The 18,558-nt window shown below is 58.1% G+C and overlaps 1 protein-coding gene across 3 annotated transcripts in view; it reads left to right on the top strand.

Moving 5' to 3' along the window:
- VAC14 (VAC14 component of PIKFYVE complex) overlaps positions 1 to 15,971 on the top strand; it is a 110,431-nt gene extending 94,460 nt beyond the window's left edge. The window contains exons 15-20 of one of the 3 annotated variants that reach the window (XM_068955540.1): positions 457 to 631; positions 813 to 857; positions 3,067 to 3,185; positions 5,592 to 5,671; positions 9,871 to 10,021; positions 14,911 to 15,971. In XM_068955540.1, the coding sequence (XP_068811641.1) occupies positions 457 to 631; positions 813 to 857; positions 3,067 to 3,185; positions 5,592 to 5,671; positions 9,871 to 10,021; positions 14,911 to 15,073 (733 nt within the window). In that variant the 3' untranslated portion in view covers positions 15,074 to 15,971. Of the gene's footprint in view, positions 1 to 456; positions 632 to 812; positions 858 to 2,172; positions 2,268 to 3,066; positions 3,186 to 5,591; positions 5,672 to 9,870; positions 10,022 to 14,910 lie in introns of those variants that run through there. The other 2 variants (XM_068955542.1, XM_068955543.1) reach the window with 2 other exon arrangements.
- Positions 15,972 to 18,558: the final 2,587 nt, after the last annotated feature.

The raw sequence follows: 18,558 nt of genomic DNA, 5'->3' as shown, positions 1-18,558 counted from the left end.
CTGGCCTAGCTGGATCTTAAAATTTCATCCATAGCCATGCTACTGCATGCTCCTAGCAGATGTCAGGGTAGAGACTGGAAAGCAATGCTGAAAACCGCCTCTAGAGAGATCAACGGGAACCTTGAGTCGGCACCAAGCCGTGGTAGCAGGTGCCAGGGAGGTCTTCAGCCTGCCTGTTTGAGGATGCGTCTCAGCGGCAAGAAGGAAGGGGCACAGTTCCTCTTTTGGCTTTGTCCTAGTCTGAATATCTGTACCCTATACACACAGAGTCTGATCCTGCCCTGTAACAGCTCAACTGTGATGCCAGTGTGCAAGTTTTTCCAGCCGCTAATGTCCCCAGGTTTATCATTCATGAACCTTTTTGCAGCAAGGATATGATGTATGGTCTCAGGTTCTCAGCTGAACTAATTAACCATCCTCCCCTCTGCCCTTTTTTTAACTCTCTGTGATACACAGGCAGCTCTGTCTACTTCTGAATGCAGAAAATATCTTCCACTCCATGGCAGACATACTGCTTCGCGAAGAGGACCTCAAGTTTGCCTCTACGATGGTCCATACCCTGAACACCATCCTGCTGACATCCTCTGAGCTTTTCCAGCTGAGAAATCAACTGAAGGACCTGAAGACACCGGTACGTTGAGTGGGAGCACTATCTGTGAGAGCAGGCTCAGCTACCTCTTACACTCATATCAGGGGATGTGATGAGGGTGACAGTGAACTGAAAGCTGCCTGGGACTGCATTTAGTCCCTGTCTGGCTGATCTCAACAGCTCACCTTGGGTTGGCTCCTTCATTCCTTCTCTCTTTCTGCAGAAGGAAGAGGGGCACTTTCATCTTCTCTCCACCTGGATTGCAGAAGTATGAACCTGGGAGTCCTTGTATTTTTTTCTTTTTCTTATGGCTGTCTGCTGGCATGCACCAAAGACTCTGTGGCTTCAATGCTTTTGTTCCAGCTGGGCACAGTTGAGGGAGGAGCAGCGGATGAGGAAGTGAGCATGCAGTAGTTAAGGTTCCGATTTCCTGGACCTGACCCCAGCATTTCCCTGGGCTATTCAGATTTAAGAGGAGGTCAGGGCAATTGCCTGTTTTGGATGAGTTTATGGCTTGCTCAAGCTTTGGTAGACAGCTGAGGCCTCATGTTAAAGTGCTGCAGGACCTTGGGTGGCAAGCCATCCACATGCCGAACATCTGGCCCTTGTCAGACAAAGGAAGAACTTTTCCCTGCCACTGCTTAAAGGCGGAATGGCTCCCACGTGAGTTTGGCAGCTGATCTGTGGTGGCATGTCACTGTCTTCTGCCCAGAATGCCAATAATCCTAGCGAGCATGGCCAGAGAGGGTCTGGGAGGCTGTCCACCCTGCCCTGAAACAGAACTGGCTAGATTTCTTGGTTCAATGCTTATCTAATGCTTTCTTACGAATCTCTAGCTCTGGAGATGCCAGGCCTGCCCAGCAATCCATTCCTGTGCTTCATGAGCCTCCCTCCCAAAGGCTTGTCCTGAATGTGAAACCTAATCCTTGATAATTAGCAGCCGCAAAATACTCAACTTTCCAGTGCCATTCACTCCGGGGTAGGCTGCATGGGCCGGGGTCCAGAGCCTTTGGAGACTAAAGGCAACGTTATTGAGCATTGATGGGCTGTTGGATGTTTCATCTTAGCTTCATTTTGAATGTTCCTTGCTTTCCTGGAGAAAAATCAGTTTCTCCATGCTTCAGCTCTTCCAAACGGAGCAGTGTCTTCTTCTTCCCTTCTTGAACACCTTCCTTTTGGGCACTGCCTGTCCTGAATTATAACGGTGTTTCCAGGCTCCTTTGCAGGGACAGAACAGCTCCATTTTACAGACGGGAAACTGAGGCAGAGAGGAGACTTGCCTGAAGCTGGTTGGGAATCAGTTGAGCTCCCATTCCCCAGAGTCCTGGTCCAGCTCTTGGCTGAGATGCGAGTTCTGTGGGCAGGTATTTGAGTGCACAATGATTGGCGGTGAGAACCGGTGCACAGTCATGCTCTCCAAGAAGCAGTGTGTAGTGGCTTCAGGCAAGCACGATGGATTGAGGGGCCCTAGGAGGACATGTCCAAGTCTGCTTTACTCTCCCTGAGGGAGACTCAGGTCTATCCCCCTACGTCAGAGAGCAGTCCTTGTGTAAGCTGATCACAAAGTCCTCGTGTTCTTGCAGCTCCTGTATGGCCACCCGAGCCCTCGAGCAGCTGCCACCTCCCTCCTGTGCCCCCAACACGCTCACTAGGAGACAGCTGACGGCAGGCGAGTTCCCCGCAAAGCCCTGATGGTCCCTCAGCTGTTCATCCCTGGAGAACGCTTGCAGTGTTTCCAGAGCAGCTGCTGCTGCTGCCAGCAATGGTAAAGTCCAAGTGAGGCAGAGAGGCAGAAGGCCTTTTCCTTGTAGGTACCGCAGGCCTTTTGCTGAAGGCCAGCGAGCGCAAGTCTCTCCTTGGCTGGACTAGCTGCAGTCCCCCAGCCCGTTGTCTTGGTGGCCCTGTGTGGTTGCTGGCTGAGCCTTCAGGCCCCTTGTTCAGGGATTTTTATCTCTAGGTGTGTCCTTGCAGCCCGTATCTGGGAGCTTGGGAGCTGTGTCACTGTCTTACACCTAAAATCTAGTCAAAAGGGTGCCACTTGGCTCCTCAGAGCTTTTGACTTGTGGGCCGTGAGGTGTCCCCCGGTGTGCATGGCAGCTGAGGAAGTGTGCTGACAGGCGTCCCAGGGGCTGCATCTCCAGCTGCCCCCTCCCCCACAAACACACACCACTTTTTTTCATATCTCCCGAATTTGTCAGCCTATGTCCAGCCACAGCAGCTGCTGTGAGGGCAGTCAGGAATATGAAGGCAACTGTGACCCAGGTCTGTGGTCAGTTTATGTGTCATTTAGAGCCCGTTTGTATATTCAGAAGTCCAGAAATGTCCCGTCGTACCTTGGCAGGGCTGGGATTGTGGCTTCCAAGTCTGGCTGGGCTGGTGGTGTCAGTCGGTGTTGGGGACCTGTGGCTCCCTATATCCAGTCGTCTCATGCTCCAGCTAGTGGCCTAACCCCTGATTCCTGATTCCTCTTTCCCCAGGAGAGCCGTAACCTGTTCTGCTGCCTGTACCGTTCTTGGTGTCACAACCCTGTGACGACTGTGTCCCTGTGTTTCCTTACCCAAAACTACAAGCACGCCTACGACCTCATCCAGAAGTTGTATCCTTTGAGGATGTTTCTGCAGGACACCTACATGGAGGGGAGCAGACTCAGGCTAGAGGGAGCCCACAGGCAGCAGAGACTAGCCCGTAACCATCACAGGCTGCAGACCTTGGCTTCCAAGGCTGGAGCTGTCGCAGGGTGGTCAATTTGGATGGGGGCTCAGGAGCTTCCAGGTGAAGATGGTTACAGTGCGCTGGGTCAGGAGCAGGCTGCTTTTCTCCATGTGCTGCTTCACCACTGTGGCCAAGGGATCGGCAGTAAGATGCCAGACTCCAGTTGGTTGTTTTAAACAGAGTCCATGGGGGTGTAAGAAAACACCCCTCATCACCGGTGCCCCCTCCCTGAAAGCAGAGCTGGGTTTGCCTTCTGCTCTTGGTCTCTCATGGCTTGGAGTGTGGTGCCCACCCAGGGGCAGGGTCAAAGGGAGCGTTGCCCACTCGAGCAGCTGGGCAGGGCCCCGAGCTCTCCTGGCAGCCCTGGAGCCCTGCCTGACCCATAGTACCTCTGGGCTGTCTAGTGGGCACCCACTGGGCTGGCCCAGGCTCTACAGCCTCTCGCCTGCCGCCCTCCCACAGCCCATCATTACCGAGGCGCGTCCCTCCACCAGCAGGCTGATGACAGGACAGGACAGCGTTTCCTGGATGAAGGCCATATCTCTTTCCCTTGTGTTGGTTTTTGTGGTGTAAAAAGAGGAAAGCATGTGATGGCTGAGTGCTGACCTTTTTCTTCCCAGGAACAGCTCAGAAGGGGAGGCTCCCTAGCACCTCCTTCCTCCCAGGAAGATGAAGGCTTTAGCCTCCTGGGCCGATGTCCAGTAACACATGCAGAGGAGATGGTTTCTTTTCTTCTCCTTTTCCACCTCCCTGTGTTTCCCTAAAACCCCTGCCCTCAATCCATTTCTTGGGGCACCCCAAGAAGTGACCATCAGGCAGCTCCCAGCTGAACCTCAGCTTCAGGGCTCTGCAGCAGCTGTGCCGATCCTTGCCTTCCTGTTTGTAGCTTACTCCAGGCCCTGATTGCTATCCTCTGCAGAGACAGAAGAGGAAAGCACAGGCTTGACCCCGAATCACTGCCATCACGGTAGAGCCAGGCACTTAGTATGTGTGTGGGGGCAGCGGATACCTCCAGGCAACCTTTCCAGAGCTGGTGCTCTGACTCAACATGGCTGTGGCCCACATAGGTTACATGGAGGAGGGCTCCCACCTCTGCTCACGCAGACAAACGAAACACCGATGCCCCTTTTCTTGTCACATTTACTTGTTTCTCCTCCCATGGTATCAGCTGAGCCCGCTGGCCCCTTGGGATCTCACTGGATCTGCTGTTCGGCTTTCTGCGACTCTGCTGCAGGAAGGAGAGGTGTGTTCCAAGTCACCTCCCTTCCCTCTGAAATCCTGGCTCCTTCCCCTCCAGCCAGGGTGCAGCCTCCATCGTCTGTTAAATGGAGGTTTTCTGAACTCAGCCCCTCTGTGTTTTTGGCACCTTTTGTGAGCTTCTCAGAAACGCATCCTTGTTTAGCAAATGCAAGGCAGAGGCAGCAGCCAGACCCCAGCCAGCGTTGTGTGGTTCTCGAGCAGTTCCAGTGAGATCACCATTTGTGCGGAGTGTAATGATTATTTTCATGTGCCAGCAAAATCTGAGACTCCCTAAGTATATTTCCATACGAAAAAGCTTAATAACGTTCTCAGTTACCCTTTCTAATGTACACTGGCATTTATCTTGAGGGACAGGAGCGCTCTGCATCAGCTCGGTGCCGTCCCCATGGGCCAGTGGTGTAAAAGCAAGTGTACTCTCTCGCCTCTCGCTTCCTCTTTCTGTCGCAGTGATCTGTAAGGCTTGCTCACTGTAAAAGCTGCTGCTGGCTTGAAGGGCAGCCTGACTTTCTTTCATCTCTGTCTGACTGTCATGTTTCCTCCCATCTGCCCTTGACCACCCTGCAGACCTTTCAGCCCTGAGCTGACCATGCTGCTCTATCCTGCAGGGCAGCTTCTTCCCCTTGCTGCGCTGCCTCCGTGCAAGCCCTACGTTCCCTGCCCGTTTGCTTCCTGCAAGCAAAGGAGCTGCGGATGCAAGGGAGGGTTTGGGAGAGCTGTCACCATGGGCTCAGGGGAATGTTGGCACAGAGAATAACCAAGAGGTTAAGCGGCAGCAGGGGAGCCCCTGCTTGGTGTGCTGCACAAATCAGGTCTGTGCACATGGCTAAGCCAGTTCCTGTCAGCCCACGTGGAGGAGAGCAGTGTGGGGGACCACTCTTTGGGGTCCTGCTACAGCGGGCATCTCCTGGGAGAGCTAGCCGCTGCTGCATGATATTGCCAGCAGACAGGTCAGCTCAGGGAAGGTGCTCTCCAGAAGAGGTTGTGAAATGCTACCTTCTTCCAAAATAGCATCCTTAACAGCCATGTCCAGCGGGGATCTGGAGGTCACAGTGGATTTCCTCACCGAGGTGGACAAGCTGGTGCAGCTCATCGAGTGTCCAATATTCACATGTAAGGCTCAAACCAACCGTTTCTAGCTGTCTTTGGAGAGGCTGAATGTGTGTTGGGGGGAGCTTGGGGAAGGGACGGCGAGTGCGTGCGGCAGGTTCGCTTGCTCAGTCACCGCAGGCACGTCCCCTGCCCACTCCTTCATTGCAAGTGGCAGCACAGCACAAATAAATAGAGCAGAAGTTATGAGACTTTTTGCTGTGAGCTGTGCCGAGACCTCCGCTAGAGCTGTCTATCAGGAGCAGGCATGCTGGTTGGCTGCAGAGGAGGCAGCTTGCCCCGAATATATAGGTTAACAGAGCGAGCAGCGTTGGCACAGAACAAAAGGATGGGAAAGGACAGGGGGAGTCGGGGCCAGACTGAACATCTCCAGTGGTGCATGCGTAGGGCATCAGCTGTAGAAAGCCACTCAAGGCCATGGCACAGCAAAGCAGATACCTTTGTACACATGGGGATATTATAGTGGAGTGGCATTGCAAGCGGTGCTGTGGCCCTTTTCTCTGAAGAAGGCAGCTCTTCTAGAAACAGGGAATAAGTCCTCGAAAACTGAAATGTAACACAGCCTCCCGATTCTCCGTGAGCTGCTCGTGCCAGCTGAGCTGGCCATTCTGTGGGAGCCTGGCCAAGGACTCGGGGACATGGAGCTTGGGGGTGCTGTGCTGGGAGATGGGATAGGGGAAGATGGAGTGGGAATGAGAGAATATGGGAACTTACGGGGTGATTCTTGGCTTGTATTTTTCTCATACCAGCAAATGTGTTTGGTTGCCTCTTGGCCTGGGGAAGGCTAGCCCAGCCTCAGAGCGTGTGAGGGCAATGGGTCCTTGCTGGGTTGAAGGTTGTAAGTGTTTGAAGTGCTGAGCAATCCCACCTGCTGATTTGGTCCTGAAGCTTCTTCTCCCTCAAGGCTGTGGCTGTGTGGGCTGGACATTGTGGGCATTTGAAAATTTCCCAGGAAGGACTTTGGAAGAGGACTATGCAGCTCCAAGGCCGAAGAGTATTTGTGGGAAGAAGACTAGACTAGATGGGCAGTGGAGACTTGGGCTGGTCCTTGGTCATGTTCCCTCCTGTGATGTTAGAGAAAGGAGAAAGCTCTGTGCCCTTAGGCGTTAGGTCAGCCTTAGCAATGTGGTATCTGTTTTACCCGCCCACAATGTAGCAAAGGCGATACAATTGCTTGATCTCTGTCCCCCTTTGCCATCTCTAACAGTGGTGCTGCAGGAGGCTGCGGTGGCGCTGCACGTAGGGACCAGAGGAAGAGTCCACCCTCCTTCACTGGTGCTCACGCTCTCTTACAGCAGGGCTGTAGGTGGAGGCGCTGAGTGGTCTTGGTCCACAGGCCTGTGACTGAGGAATATGGGAGTGATTTCAAGGGGAGATTGTCCCCTGCTCAGAGGGAAGCATCTACAGCCAGGCACAAGATAGCTGTAGTGTGAAATTTGGCAAGGGTAGCAGGTCTTGCTCCCGCCACTCACAGGAGGAGCCTTGGGTCTCTCAGGTTTGCAAGCTGAGGAGCAAGGAGTGATGGCAACACTAGCCTTGGGGAAGCCCTGGGGTGCCAGGGAGGTATCTCCCAGAGTTATGCCCGTGACTGTGGGTGTCACCACCAGAGGGTAGAGCCATCTTCAAGACCCAGTGAATCTATTCCTGGGAGGTTCTCTAGAGTGCTCACATTAATGTCCAAGTGACGCCATCTCTGTGTAGGGGACAGAAATGTTCCTCTAGAGGAAGAGAGTCAGATGGTGACTCAAAATTAGTGTAAACCAAAGACACAAGGAGGCAGACGCAGGCCCCGCTCTGCCCTTGGCACATCTCCCCGGCGGCCGCTCTCCTGCAGCACCGGCCCCAGTGCTTCACAGCAGACTGCCGAGCATCACTGCTCAAGCCGTGCACAGCGCGACCTTTGAATTTTGCCTTGCTGGCCCCGTTCCACCAGGATGTTGAGTCTGCAGAGCCTGGCCGTGCATGCCTTGATGGGGCAGCGTTACAGCGTGGCCTCGGGCTGTGTTCTTGCCCTGAAGGTAGGGTTGGCATCAAGCCTTCCTGCTGGCAGTTCCTGAGCTGCTAGCAGGGCCATGCTCATGAACCTGAGTTTTGTATTTGCTGTGGCAGCTGGATGGTGGTCCTTTTGCACTAGGAGGCTCTGAAGCTGGGGCAGAATCAAGAAAACTCACGTGTTTGTGGGACAGCAGATGCTGAGAAGCTGTGTGAGATAGCCGAGATGTGGAGTCAGGGCTGTGTCAGCACCATGTGCTGGGAAATGGATGCCTCGGGGCATTATGGAAGCAGCATGTGCCCCATCTGGAGCTCTGCCACATGTCCAGCACACAGAGGAGATGGATTTTGTATCCTGATAGGATCTCAGCCTCTACTCTGCACGCCAGCCCCACAGAGATGCACCACGTTACGTTTTGATTGTAAGGGTCCTTGCTGCCCCTCGGGCCGTTGGGAAGCTGGCCAAGCCCCGGGTGTCTTCTCTGCTGGCTATCTGTGGCCGGGCAGGAGAAGCAGGGTTTTCGCTCGCAGCATGCCAGCCTGTTGTCATGGGAGTTGCGCCACAGCCTGCATCCAGGACTGTGGCTCACCAGCTGAGGAGAGGGTGAATGGGAGGAAGAGGGTCTTGGTTGCTTTTGGGAATGGAGAGAGGGGTTGAGAGGAGTTGGGTTAAATTAAAGGGTCACCAATTTGTTTGAAAACTGCAGTCACTTCAGCACAGGTGGGGAGGAAAGCTGGGAGCAGCATAAGCACTAAGCAGTGGTGGGCTCCTAGGGTCTGTCACTGGGAAGGGAATGGCAGGAGCTGGCAGGAGGCAGGCAAAGGAAGGGAATTTGGCTTTGGCACGGAGTGGGAAGCCTTGCCCTGTGCTGTGCACTGCAACCCAGCCTGACGAGAAAGATGCTCAGCTCGCCAGTGTGGCAGCTGTGCAGGAGCTCAGGAAGTACGAGCATTTCCAGGAGGCCAGCACCGATGCCGCTGCTGCAGCCCTGGCCTGGCTGGGGACAGGCAGGCTGGGGAGTGGAGCATCAGGCTGGGAGGTGCCCCTGGCGCATGGGACCCCATGGACGTGGGGGATGCCCTACTGCTCCCTGGATCACAGCTGGGGAAACTAAGGCACCAGGAGGATGGTAGCTTGCTTCAGCCACACAGCAGCTGGGATTTGACCCAGCTCACTCACCACAGCAGGTGGATGCTCATGGAACAATGCAGGGATCTGCAACCAGGATTCAGCTGCTGGCCACCAAGAGTAGACATTGCTTTCAAAGTGAATCACTGCCTGCCTTTAGCTAGCACTCATGCTCGTGTTGGCTGGACAAACCAAATGGGCTCCCATCTGCAAAACAAAATACGCCCCGGGAGCCTGTGGGTGTCTAGCCAGCTGGGTGCACTCGGTACTAGAAGCTCTTTGCACAGCACCCTTTCTGCTGTGTGGGGCTGCCCAGGCGTCTGCACGGCTGGGCTGCACTTGCAGCTGTGGCCGGCTGGAACATGGCTTAGTTGTCTTTAGGGCTCCAGAAGGAATCGTGTGGTTTCCCTCCCAAAATGCCCTGCAAACATGCTGCTAAAATGAGTCCTAAAGGAAGGAAACAAAATCTACATCTTGTTATAGAGATAGCCAGGTCCTTCCACCCCTGAGTACCCCAAGGGATGGAGCAGGAAGGTTGTTTTCCCTTTGCTGAGCGAGTGTGAGTTGCTGTTAGGTGAGGCAGGGATGGGACTTGCCCAAGGGGGAATAGAAGAGGATCCCTTCCACTCCACTGAGGCCACGGAAGGGTGTAACACAGCCCTCTTGACATGTGGTGCTCCAGGCTTGTAGTTTTGCTAATTGTGCAGAAGCTGAGGAGCAATTTCATGTTGCAGGCTTTCCTTTTAACTAGCCCTTTAGGTAGCTAGCCTAGCTCCCGTAGCCTTGAGGCTCTGGGATGAACATCCTTTGCCCTGCTGTAGCAGGGATGGAGGATTGGGGAGCTGCTGCCCTCTTTGTTAGCTGTGGCTGAGGACAGGGGCTTTTTGGACAGGGGCTTGGGACACCAAGGCAGATAAGTGGAAAGGGTTGGCTGGAGCAATGCTGATGGTGCGCTCAGACCTACTGGCAGAGGCTTGTAACCTCGCCAGGACCATCCGAATAGATTGGGAAGAGTCTGCTCCATTGGATGGAGGCAAAATGCTTTTCATTGCCTCCTTACCCTCTTCCTCTCTGCTTCCAGATCTTCGTCTGCAGCTGCTGGATGTGAAGAACAACCCCTACTTGATCAAGGCTCTCTACGGGCTACTGATGCTGCTGCCCCAGAGCAGTGCCTTCCAGCTCCTCTCCCACCGGCTGCAGTGCGTGCCCAACCCCGAGCTCATGCAGACTGCGTAAGTGCCGTGGCTGGAGCAGCCGGATGCCATGCATGTGCAGCAGGCTCCTGTCCGAGATGTACAACTGGCTGGCCGGGCAGGCGCCATCTCTGCAGTGGCAGAACAAGGCTTCGCCCTGCAGCGACAGCTCCTCTCCGGGCCTCGCTAGAAAGCTGAGGTCAGGCCCACAGTCTGCTTTCGCACCGTGGCTCCTTTGTGGATGTGGCTGCTCCTTGCCCTGTGTCCGGGAGCGCTCGCTTGGGGTTTTTTGTCTATATTTGGTAACCCTGGGAGGGCTGTGCCTCATCCACAGGCATTTGGCATCTGGGATGGAAAATTTCACTTGTGGGGTCGCTATGGAAACAAGCAGAGCCATGAAGGAGGTTTACGGCGAGAGAAGGCACAGCTCCCAGCGGCTGCCACGGGATGCTTAGGAAGTGTCCCCGTGGGCTGCGGAGCCAAGCCATTGTGGCTGCCGGGGCTGGTGGGCATCTGTGCAGGGTGACAGGCTCTGCTGGCCCCAGCCTCAGCCCCCTGCCCAAATTGGGATTGGTCACCCGCACGCGCATTGGCAGGGATGGCCCTGCCAGGTCTGGGCTGTCCATCCTGGGCCAGCAGTGGCCTTTTGAAAGCGCTTAGCAATGAGCACCGTTCTTCTAGTGCTGCTTCATGCCAGCCTTGTTTCAGGGAGGGGGGACTGGTCCTGGGTAGCGAGGTGGAGGCAGAGAGCAGGGCTTGCTGTGATGCATTGCTCAGCCTGCGGTTGCGTGTGTGTGTTGGCGGGAGGCTGCAGGCTCTGCCCTGGCAGTGCTGGGGCAGGAGGAACATCTTCAGCCCCTTGACAGAGGAGGGTCCTGCTGGAGGAGGCTGGATTGCAGGGAACCCCAAGGAATGAGGCACGGCTGGGGTCACAGACCAGCCTTCTACCCCACTTCTGTGCTTGCGCATGAGGTCTCTGAAGCTAAATAGGGCCGGGGAAGCGTGGTGGATCACAAGTCTTTGGCCCACTAGGATCTCCAGTAGGTGATGTCTATGCAGGCTCCAAGACCTGCCTGGAGACAGCTCTTGGGATATTCCTAAATCCCTCATTTCCAGTAGATCAAGAAGGAGTGCTCCCCGGCTACGCGCATTGATTTGCTGCCTGGCTGGCCCTTTTTGGCTTGGCCAGACTCCTCTGTCTGGCAGTAGGGCTGCTCTTCAGGCCTTGGCTAATGAGCAAGGAAGGTGGCTCCCCGGTGATGGCGCACGCCTCTGGATACATTAAAGGCTTAATCTTCCTTTGCAAAGCTTTGGAAAAAAAAAGAAAAGTTCCCAAGATGTGCAGCTTTCTGAATTAAAACCCCACCAGCCTCACTCCGTTCCTTTTAACTAGTCCCTTGGGCTGGCTTTTATCTGTTGTGGACTCCGGAGTTTGAGCTCGTGCCCACAGTCCTGCACTTGATTTTAATTGGAGGGCGAGGGGGAGTTGCACATGTGCTTGTTTCCCCTTTTTTCCCTCTTTTCCTTGGCCCCGACAGCCGGGTTTTTAGTGCAATCAAAGCTGTCAGACAGCCGGAGCATCTGATTATCTCTGACCTACATTCCTTTAAACATTGAAGCCTGCTTTCATAACAGACGAGTCCAGGCTGCCCCCTCTCTGGGGAAAATCGGGGGGTCAAGAGCGAGCCACGATGGGGAGGCACCGACCCGCTGGCCCTAGCAGAAACGCCCAGCGTGCGGGCTCCTTCGTGTCCCCCAGCACTGGGACATGTTGTCCTCATGTGTCTGATTCCTGTGGCCCCCAGCGTGATGCCACATGCCTCCCTTCGGAGCCAACACTTGGGTTCATCCCCAGCTGTGAATTCCCCCGGGTTTCCCAGGCTCTGTCCATGTGCTGGCCGTTAATCCTTTGGAGCACCTCCCTCATCCTGAGCGTAGAGGCACTTCTTTCCCATTTGCAGCCAGATGAAGCGCAGAAAATAGCTTTGCTTTCTCAGTACACCAGGCAGGGAAACTGAGGCATGGAGTAGCGGGTCACCCAGCCAGGGCAGGGCATAGATCTCACTTCTCCAAGCTCGATTCCTCTCCCTGAGCTGCCTTTCCCCAGCAGTATGGGTTTCGGTGCAGGACCATTTGTGGAAGAGCCTTGCCTGAGGAGGAAGAGCTCGGCACCAGCCACGTTCGGAGAGCAGCTCCTTCCACCCTCGCCAGAGCCCCGCGAAGCCAGAGGCCGTGCTTGTATCAGCTCCTGCCAGCCTGTGCGGGCGATGCTCTGGCTGGGGAGCCTGCGCTGGGGCAATAGCCTGGGCTGATGGGAGCAGAGGGCAGCAAGCCCCAGTGCCGTCCCGATGGACACCAGGCTCCCTGCTCCTCCTCCCCAGCACCACCTCTTAGCCTGGCTCCTACATTTTGGGGCAGATTGCAGCCTGCTCCCAGGAAGACTGTTCTTCAGCCATGTCTGATCCGGGAGAGCAGTGCCGTGGAGAGAGCTCAGACACGTGGCACTGACTGGGGGAGCAATTTTGGACGGTTTCTCTGCTTTTGGCTGGAATGGGTTGGGGCGAGGGGGGCATCTGCAATGGAGGGGTTAAACCTTCGAAGGCAGGACACTATTCCTGTTTCTCCAAGCCATATATTCAAGCTTGTTTTCTTTTTTTCCTTCCCCAGCCCTGTAATCACCTTTGTGTGCATATGCGTCTGTGTGGTTTTTGAACTGCCAAATGCAAGGCTCCAGGGAGTGACCTCCATCCCAAAAATATCCTGCCAAGGGGAAACCTCGCCTCCCATCAGCTCCTGGGCCGTGGTCCCTCCCTGCTCTGGCAGGGGAAGAACCAGGCTCCTCTGGCTCCCAAATCCCTCTAATCCCAAGGAGAAAAAACTCTTTGGAGGTTTGGGATGGGCCCAGTCCAAGCTGAGGGGACACTCTCTGAACATGGCAGAGAGAAGGCAGTGGGGCTGTGAGCTGGGGGTGCGGAGAGGAGGAGAGGGGCAGGGGTTTTGCTGCTCTTTTGGAAAGTTACCTTTAATACTAGCCTGTTAATGCCTTGAATCTCTGCCCTTTCCCCTCATGCTTTCCATGCTTTGTGCAACGTGTGCCACAGCCTGACTGCATCTTTCTGTTACTGTGGGATCCCCTAACCTCCCTTCCCCTCAGCACAGGATGTCCCCAGGGTGCCGGAGGGGGCACTCCAGGGAGTTTCTCTCCCTCTCCAGTGACATTTCCCAAACGATAAAGGCTCCCATGAGAGGGTAGATAGTCCCCCCCGCTCCCGAGCTTGCACCCTCTTTTTCTCTGGCCATCTTTCCAAACCAGTGCAGACACTTTAGGGTTGAGCATGGTGGCCTCGATTGCTCAGGAAGCATCTCTCCTGCCACGTGAGCAGGCACTGCCACCGGTGCAGCAGGGTGGGCTGTTACGGGCATGCAGTCCCCAAGGGACATGTCCAGGCTGTGGCCCAGCACCAGGACACCTCTGTCCCCTCAGCAGAAATGGGTGGGATCACGGCATCCAGCCTGGAGCAGGAGAGAGGTTGCCAGCGCGGTGCATCTATCCCGTACATCCCTGGGCTGGGCATCCCCTTCCTCCATCTTCTCTTTGGGGTGGCAGTGGTCGCCGCACTCACCCTGCATCACTGCTTAGTTGTGCTCCGCAGGACTCCACAGCTACTCAGAGGCTCCCAGCCAGGCTGGCGGGGCTCTGCGTATGGCCAGGTGCCTGGCGGGTGCTCTCCCTCCTCCCGCGGGACGGCAGCATGGGGAAGGAGCCCGGGCCTCCATTCCTGGGGGAGACTCGGCCCAAGTGCTGCAGCGGCGGCGGGAGACGCGCTGGGCTGCTCACCGCCGCTGGGGGATGAGCTCAAACCAAAATCCCGAGCCACTGCCCCCCGCCAACGCTTTCCAGGGAGTGAGCAAGCGTGGGCTGGCCGGAGCGAGCGCCAGCAGGGTTCGGTGGCCGGGGAGGCCAGGATGTCGGCACAGCTGGCAGAACAGCCGGGGTCCATCCCGGCTGGGAGCATGCAGGGGAGGGCAGCCACCCCGAGCAGGGACGGGGAAGGCTGCGGCGGGTGATGGATGTGCGTCGCCGAGGTGGATGGGATCGTGCAGAGGCTGCAGCCCCGGGGGGAGCGGGGCAGCTCGGGAAGGGTGGCCAGGCCAGGCTGCTCCTTCCGCCGCCCCGCATGCTGCCCCGCGGCGCAGCTCCTGCCTCGCTCCTCGTCTGGCGTGGGGCAGCCTCCCAAACAGGAAATGCCTTGCAGCCCATGCTGCGCCACGGCTCACGCCTTGCCCTCCCCGGCCGCGGCGGTGAAGCAGCGTGCAGGGCTGGGCGCTGCCTCCCAGGACGCCCCATGAACACGTTCGGTAACAGCGCGAGGCAGAGGCGCAGACATGGCAGCTCCCTTCTCTCCTATTCCAGGACCTCTCGGGCTCCAACCCAGAGGGACAACTAATTCCCTTGGGAAACAGATCCTGGGAGGCATTTGGGGGGGGGGGGGTTAATGGGGTCCAGCCCCTAGGTCTTTTGAGGCCCGGCCTTGACCAGCGTGGGCGCAGCTCCCCAGGTCTCATGGCCAGGGAAGTGTTGGCTGTGCCGGTGGGGCCTCCTTCCTCGCCCTTGTTGCTGGAGGATGCCCCTGCCCAGCCTCCCCGGCTCGGACGTGGGATGGAGGCAGGGAGGGTACCTGAGCACCCCGGCACATGGTGGGTGCTGTCGGTTCCTCACCCTCTGCCATGGATTTGGTTGCTTCAGCGCGGGTGTTGTAAGGAGAAGGCATCCTCGCAACCAGCCCAACTCCTGAGCTGATCGCAGCTGGGTATGGTTCCTTAAGGAAGAGCACGAGGGCTCGGTGCTGCCCGCGAGTGATTTCCAGTTGTCCGATACGGGAGACTCGTGCCTCTCCCTCCGCTCACACTCTGCTTCCTCCCCGCAGGGACGGCACCAAGTCAAGCGCAGGCTTCAAGAGGTCAGCGGCGTCCAACATCGACTACACGGAGCTGCTGCAGCACTTCGAGAAGGTGCAGAACAAGCACCTGGAAGCGCGGCACCAGCGGGCTGGCCGGGGAGAGCAGCTGGAGCGACGGGTCGTCCTCTGAGCGTCCCCGGAGGCAGCCGCCGGCGTGCGCGGCTGCAGCGCTGGGGCAGGGACCAGGGCACAGGGACGGTGCTCGCTGCAGCCGGATCCAGAAGATCTGATGGTTTTAACAGTAGACGGAGATGGGCAAGCACTCAGCAAGGGGCGGGTTTCCCTCGCCTCTGTGTGTGTGGGTGGGTGTGGGTGTGTGTGTACACGTGTGTGTGGGTGTGTGGGTGGGTGTGCACATGGGGAGACCCCCAGAGAGCCCGGGCTGTGCCCAGCTTCTCCCAAATTCAATGCGAGCTGCAGCAAGCGCGTGGGGAAGGGTCGCTGGGGGGGGGGGGGGGGGGGCGCCGAGAACACGTGTTTTCTTTTGAGACAGAGTGAGCCAGCTCCCCTTTGCTTTACTAATGCCTTCCCCGTGACTGTCAGCTGAGGGCCTAGCCGCCTGCCAGAGAGACCAGAGGGGAAACACACGGGGAAGGGAACATACTGCGTGCTCCCTGCCGAAAAAACGAGCCCGCGTGGCCGTGGGCTTGCGGGACCGGCGGGATGTTGGGGCACCCCTTGCCCGCCGGTGTCTCCGTGCTGGGTCTCCCGCCCGCAGGCCAGGCTGCCTGGAGTGCTCGCGGCCCCCCTGCGGCATCTCGCCCGGCCCCGGGACTCGCGTTCCCGGCGGTGACGCTTGTGTGTCGTCCCCCCCCCGCCGCTTCCCACGTGCGCACGCGCGCTCACGAGCCCCCACCTCTTGGCGCGGACCGTCACGCAGCCTTAACTCGCAGCTGCCCCCAGAGTGCTATGTGCGTGTGTAATGGATGAGACCTTCTCACTCCACGGCCGATTTGTAGCCCGGGGAATCGATTCTTTGTTCCCATGTTAAGCTCCCTGTGACAAAATAAAAAAAGCGATGCAGAGTATGGCCGTGGCGTGTGCTCTTCCTTGGGGGAGGCCTCCGCAGCAGGGACGGCTCTCGCTGCCTCCGGCCGGGTCTCTGCACCCTCGCTCCGATCTCGGATCTGGCCCGCCGTGACGGGGACAAGCAGGCCCTTTCCCCACGTGTCTGGCGCTGCTGCCCGGATTGCGGTTCCTCCCAGTGCGCGGCTCCGCGCGTGCCCAGGGAGGCGGGCGAGCTGCAAGGCCGCGATCGCGCGTCCCGAACGGTGCCTGCGGCCCGCCTGCGCTGCCCCGCTCCAGCCCGCTCTGCCGCCTTGGCCCCGCGGCTGATCCCCCCACCCCGCCGGCGAGCAGGGCTTCCCTCGCTTGCCTTCTCTCGCTGCCAAAGCTCCTAACAGCCGGCGCTCGCAGAACCGCGGTGCAATGACAAGCGTTTTCCTGGCCCCTTGCAGCCCCTGGCGCTGCCTTCGCCTGCCCAGCAGCTCGGCGGGACCTGCCTTCCTTTGCTGCGCCGAGCAGCTGCGACGGCCGTAGCGCCGTCCGACCCGGTCCCAGTGGGGGCCCGAGGGTGAAACACCATGAGCCGTGCACTGGGGTGCTGTGATTTAGGGCTCTGGGCTGTAACCCCGTTCCCTGCCCCCAAGGCCCTCACCTGATCCCGCGGAGGGGGCCGGAGGAATGCACTGAGCCTCTCTCGAGCTTTTATGGCTTCTGGCCTGTTTACAGCAGAGCTGGGCTCTGGCAGTGGGTTTCTTTAACAGCCCTGCACCAAGGGTTGCTTTGGCCGGGATAAAGACATTCCTGTCATTCCCGGGAAAGGGCTTTCCAAACCCGGTCATGGCAGGTTAATTTTAACAGCCAGCCCTTCAGCATGGGGGGATCTCACTTGCTGAGCCTGGCAATCGCCCGAGGTGCGGAGAGGGCGGCCGGACTGCGTGCAGGATGCTGTCGGCTGTCCCCGGCTGCCGCCAGTGGCAGCTAGCGCGGGCTCGGGCTGCTGCTGGGGCCAACGATCTGCCCGGAGCCGTGCCGCAGCCTCCCGGCGCAGCCCCACGCCTCCCGTCGGGCTCACCTCCGCCAGCGGCCTCTTTCCATGCTCACGGGGCTGGCGAGGGACAGAGTTTATGGGGAGAAATTCCAGGCGGCTGCCAGAGTGCCGAGCTTTAATCATTTCCGTATGGATGTCTCTTGACCAGCGCTTGCCGGTGCAGCCGGGGCACTGCCAGCAGGAGAGCAGGGCTGGTTCTACGGCCTGAAGCAGGAGGGGGAACTGGAGGGCACTGACCCCCCCATTCACTTGGACCCAGGGGTAGGAGCAGCAGGGTATTTCCAGTGCTCCCAGCAGACATGGGCCCGGGACGGCGGGCTGCTCCGGGGTCTTGCTGGGATGCTCAGCGTGCCTGGGGGCTGTGCTGCAGCTGCGGGCAGGATTTGTCTTCTCTGTAACCCTGAGGCCTGCGAGGAGCCGGGGTTGTGGTTGTGCACAGCCGGGATTTGCACAAGGGATCTTGTGGTTACGGGAGAGCAGCAGGGATGGGCCAAGGGGCCCAGAGCACCTTCCCCACGCTGGGTCCCGGGCCCTCCCTGCAGCCTGCCAGAGCAGGCATAAGCGGATGCAAAGGGCTCTTTGGGGAGGGAAGACTGTGGACAGCAGCTGGGAAGAAGACCGCTGCGGTCCGTCCTCCCCCCGGAAAGCAGAGGCAGCCACGTCTCGCCAGCCACGTCTCGCCAGCCGGGCATCGGTGAGGGCAATGGATGCATCCCAAAGCTGGGAGAGAATCGAGGAAAAGGGGTCCCCAGCCCCACTCTCTCCCCACCGTCCCAGCCGAGGCCGAGCAGGTCCCAGGGTGCCCACGCTTCCCAGTGAGCATCCCTACAGATGCAGCTCTGCAGCCGGGCGCAGGGCCCATTGCCTGCTCCGGCAGCGTGGTGGCCTGGCTGCTGGGCATGGGTCGCCTCCGGAGCACCTTGCTCACTGCCAAAGGTGGCTGGAAGGAGAGCGTTGCTGTGGGGGACTGGAGTGAGACCCCCCCTTCCTCAGCGCGGCAGCCCCAGGCTTGCCAGCATTATGCTATTTGGAGAGCCGTGGTGTTTTGCGGCCATCACGGAGGCTCCCGTGGGTGGTGTGTGCCCTGAGTTGGTCCCTGCTCCCCTGGGTGCTGTTAGCCTTCCTCCCGGGCATGCCTGGCTGTTCACACCCCTCCGCCGGCCCCCTCAAGCCTGCACAGTAACGCTTCACCTTGAGGCACAACTCGGTTTATCAGGGCTCAACCCAGCCCCCCAAATCCTGACCAGGCAGGCTTGGAGGGTGGATATGGGGCTTGCAGAGAGGCTGGTGCTAAAAGAAAGGGTGCTAGGTGCTCCTCAACACCTGCATATCCCACACCCTGCACTGGCTGGGACAGGGGCTGGGGCTCAGCTCCAGGGAGCAGAGGGGCATTTGCCACCAGCGCCTGTTGGATTTGGCTCTGCACAGCCCTGCTGCGTCTCCAGCTCTCCAGCATCCCTGCAGGTGGGAGGACAATTTGGGGAAGGGCTTGTCCACAGGGAGGGTGTGAATTTCCCACGGGTTTTAGGTTGTCCTGGAATCAAGTGCTCGCAAACATTTCA

The sequence above is a fragment of the Struthio camelus genome, chromosome 10, assembly GCF_040807025.1.
Source record: "Struthio camelus isolate bStrCam1 chromosome 10, bStrCam1.hap1, whole genome shotgun sequence".
NCBI lineage: Eukaryota > Metazoa > Chordata > Aves > Struthioniformes > Struthionidae > Struthio > Struthio camelus.
This window is presented reverse-complemented; position numbering and strand designations above follow the sequence as displayed.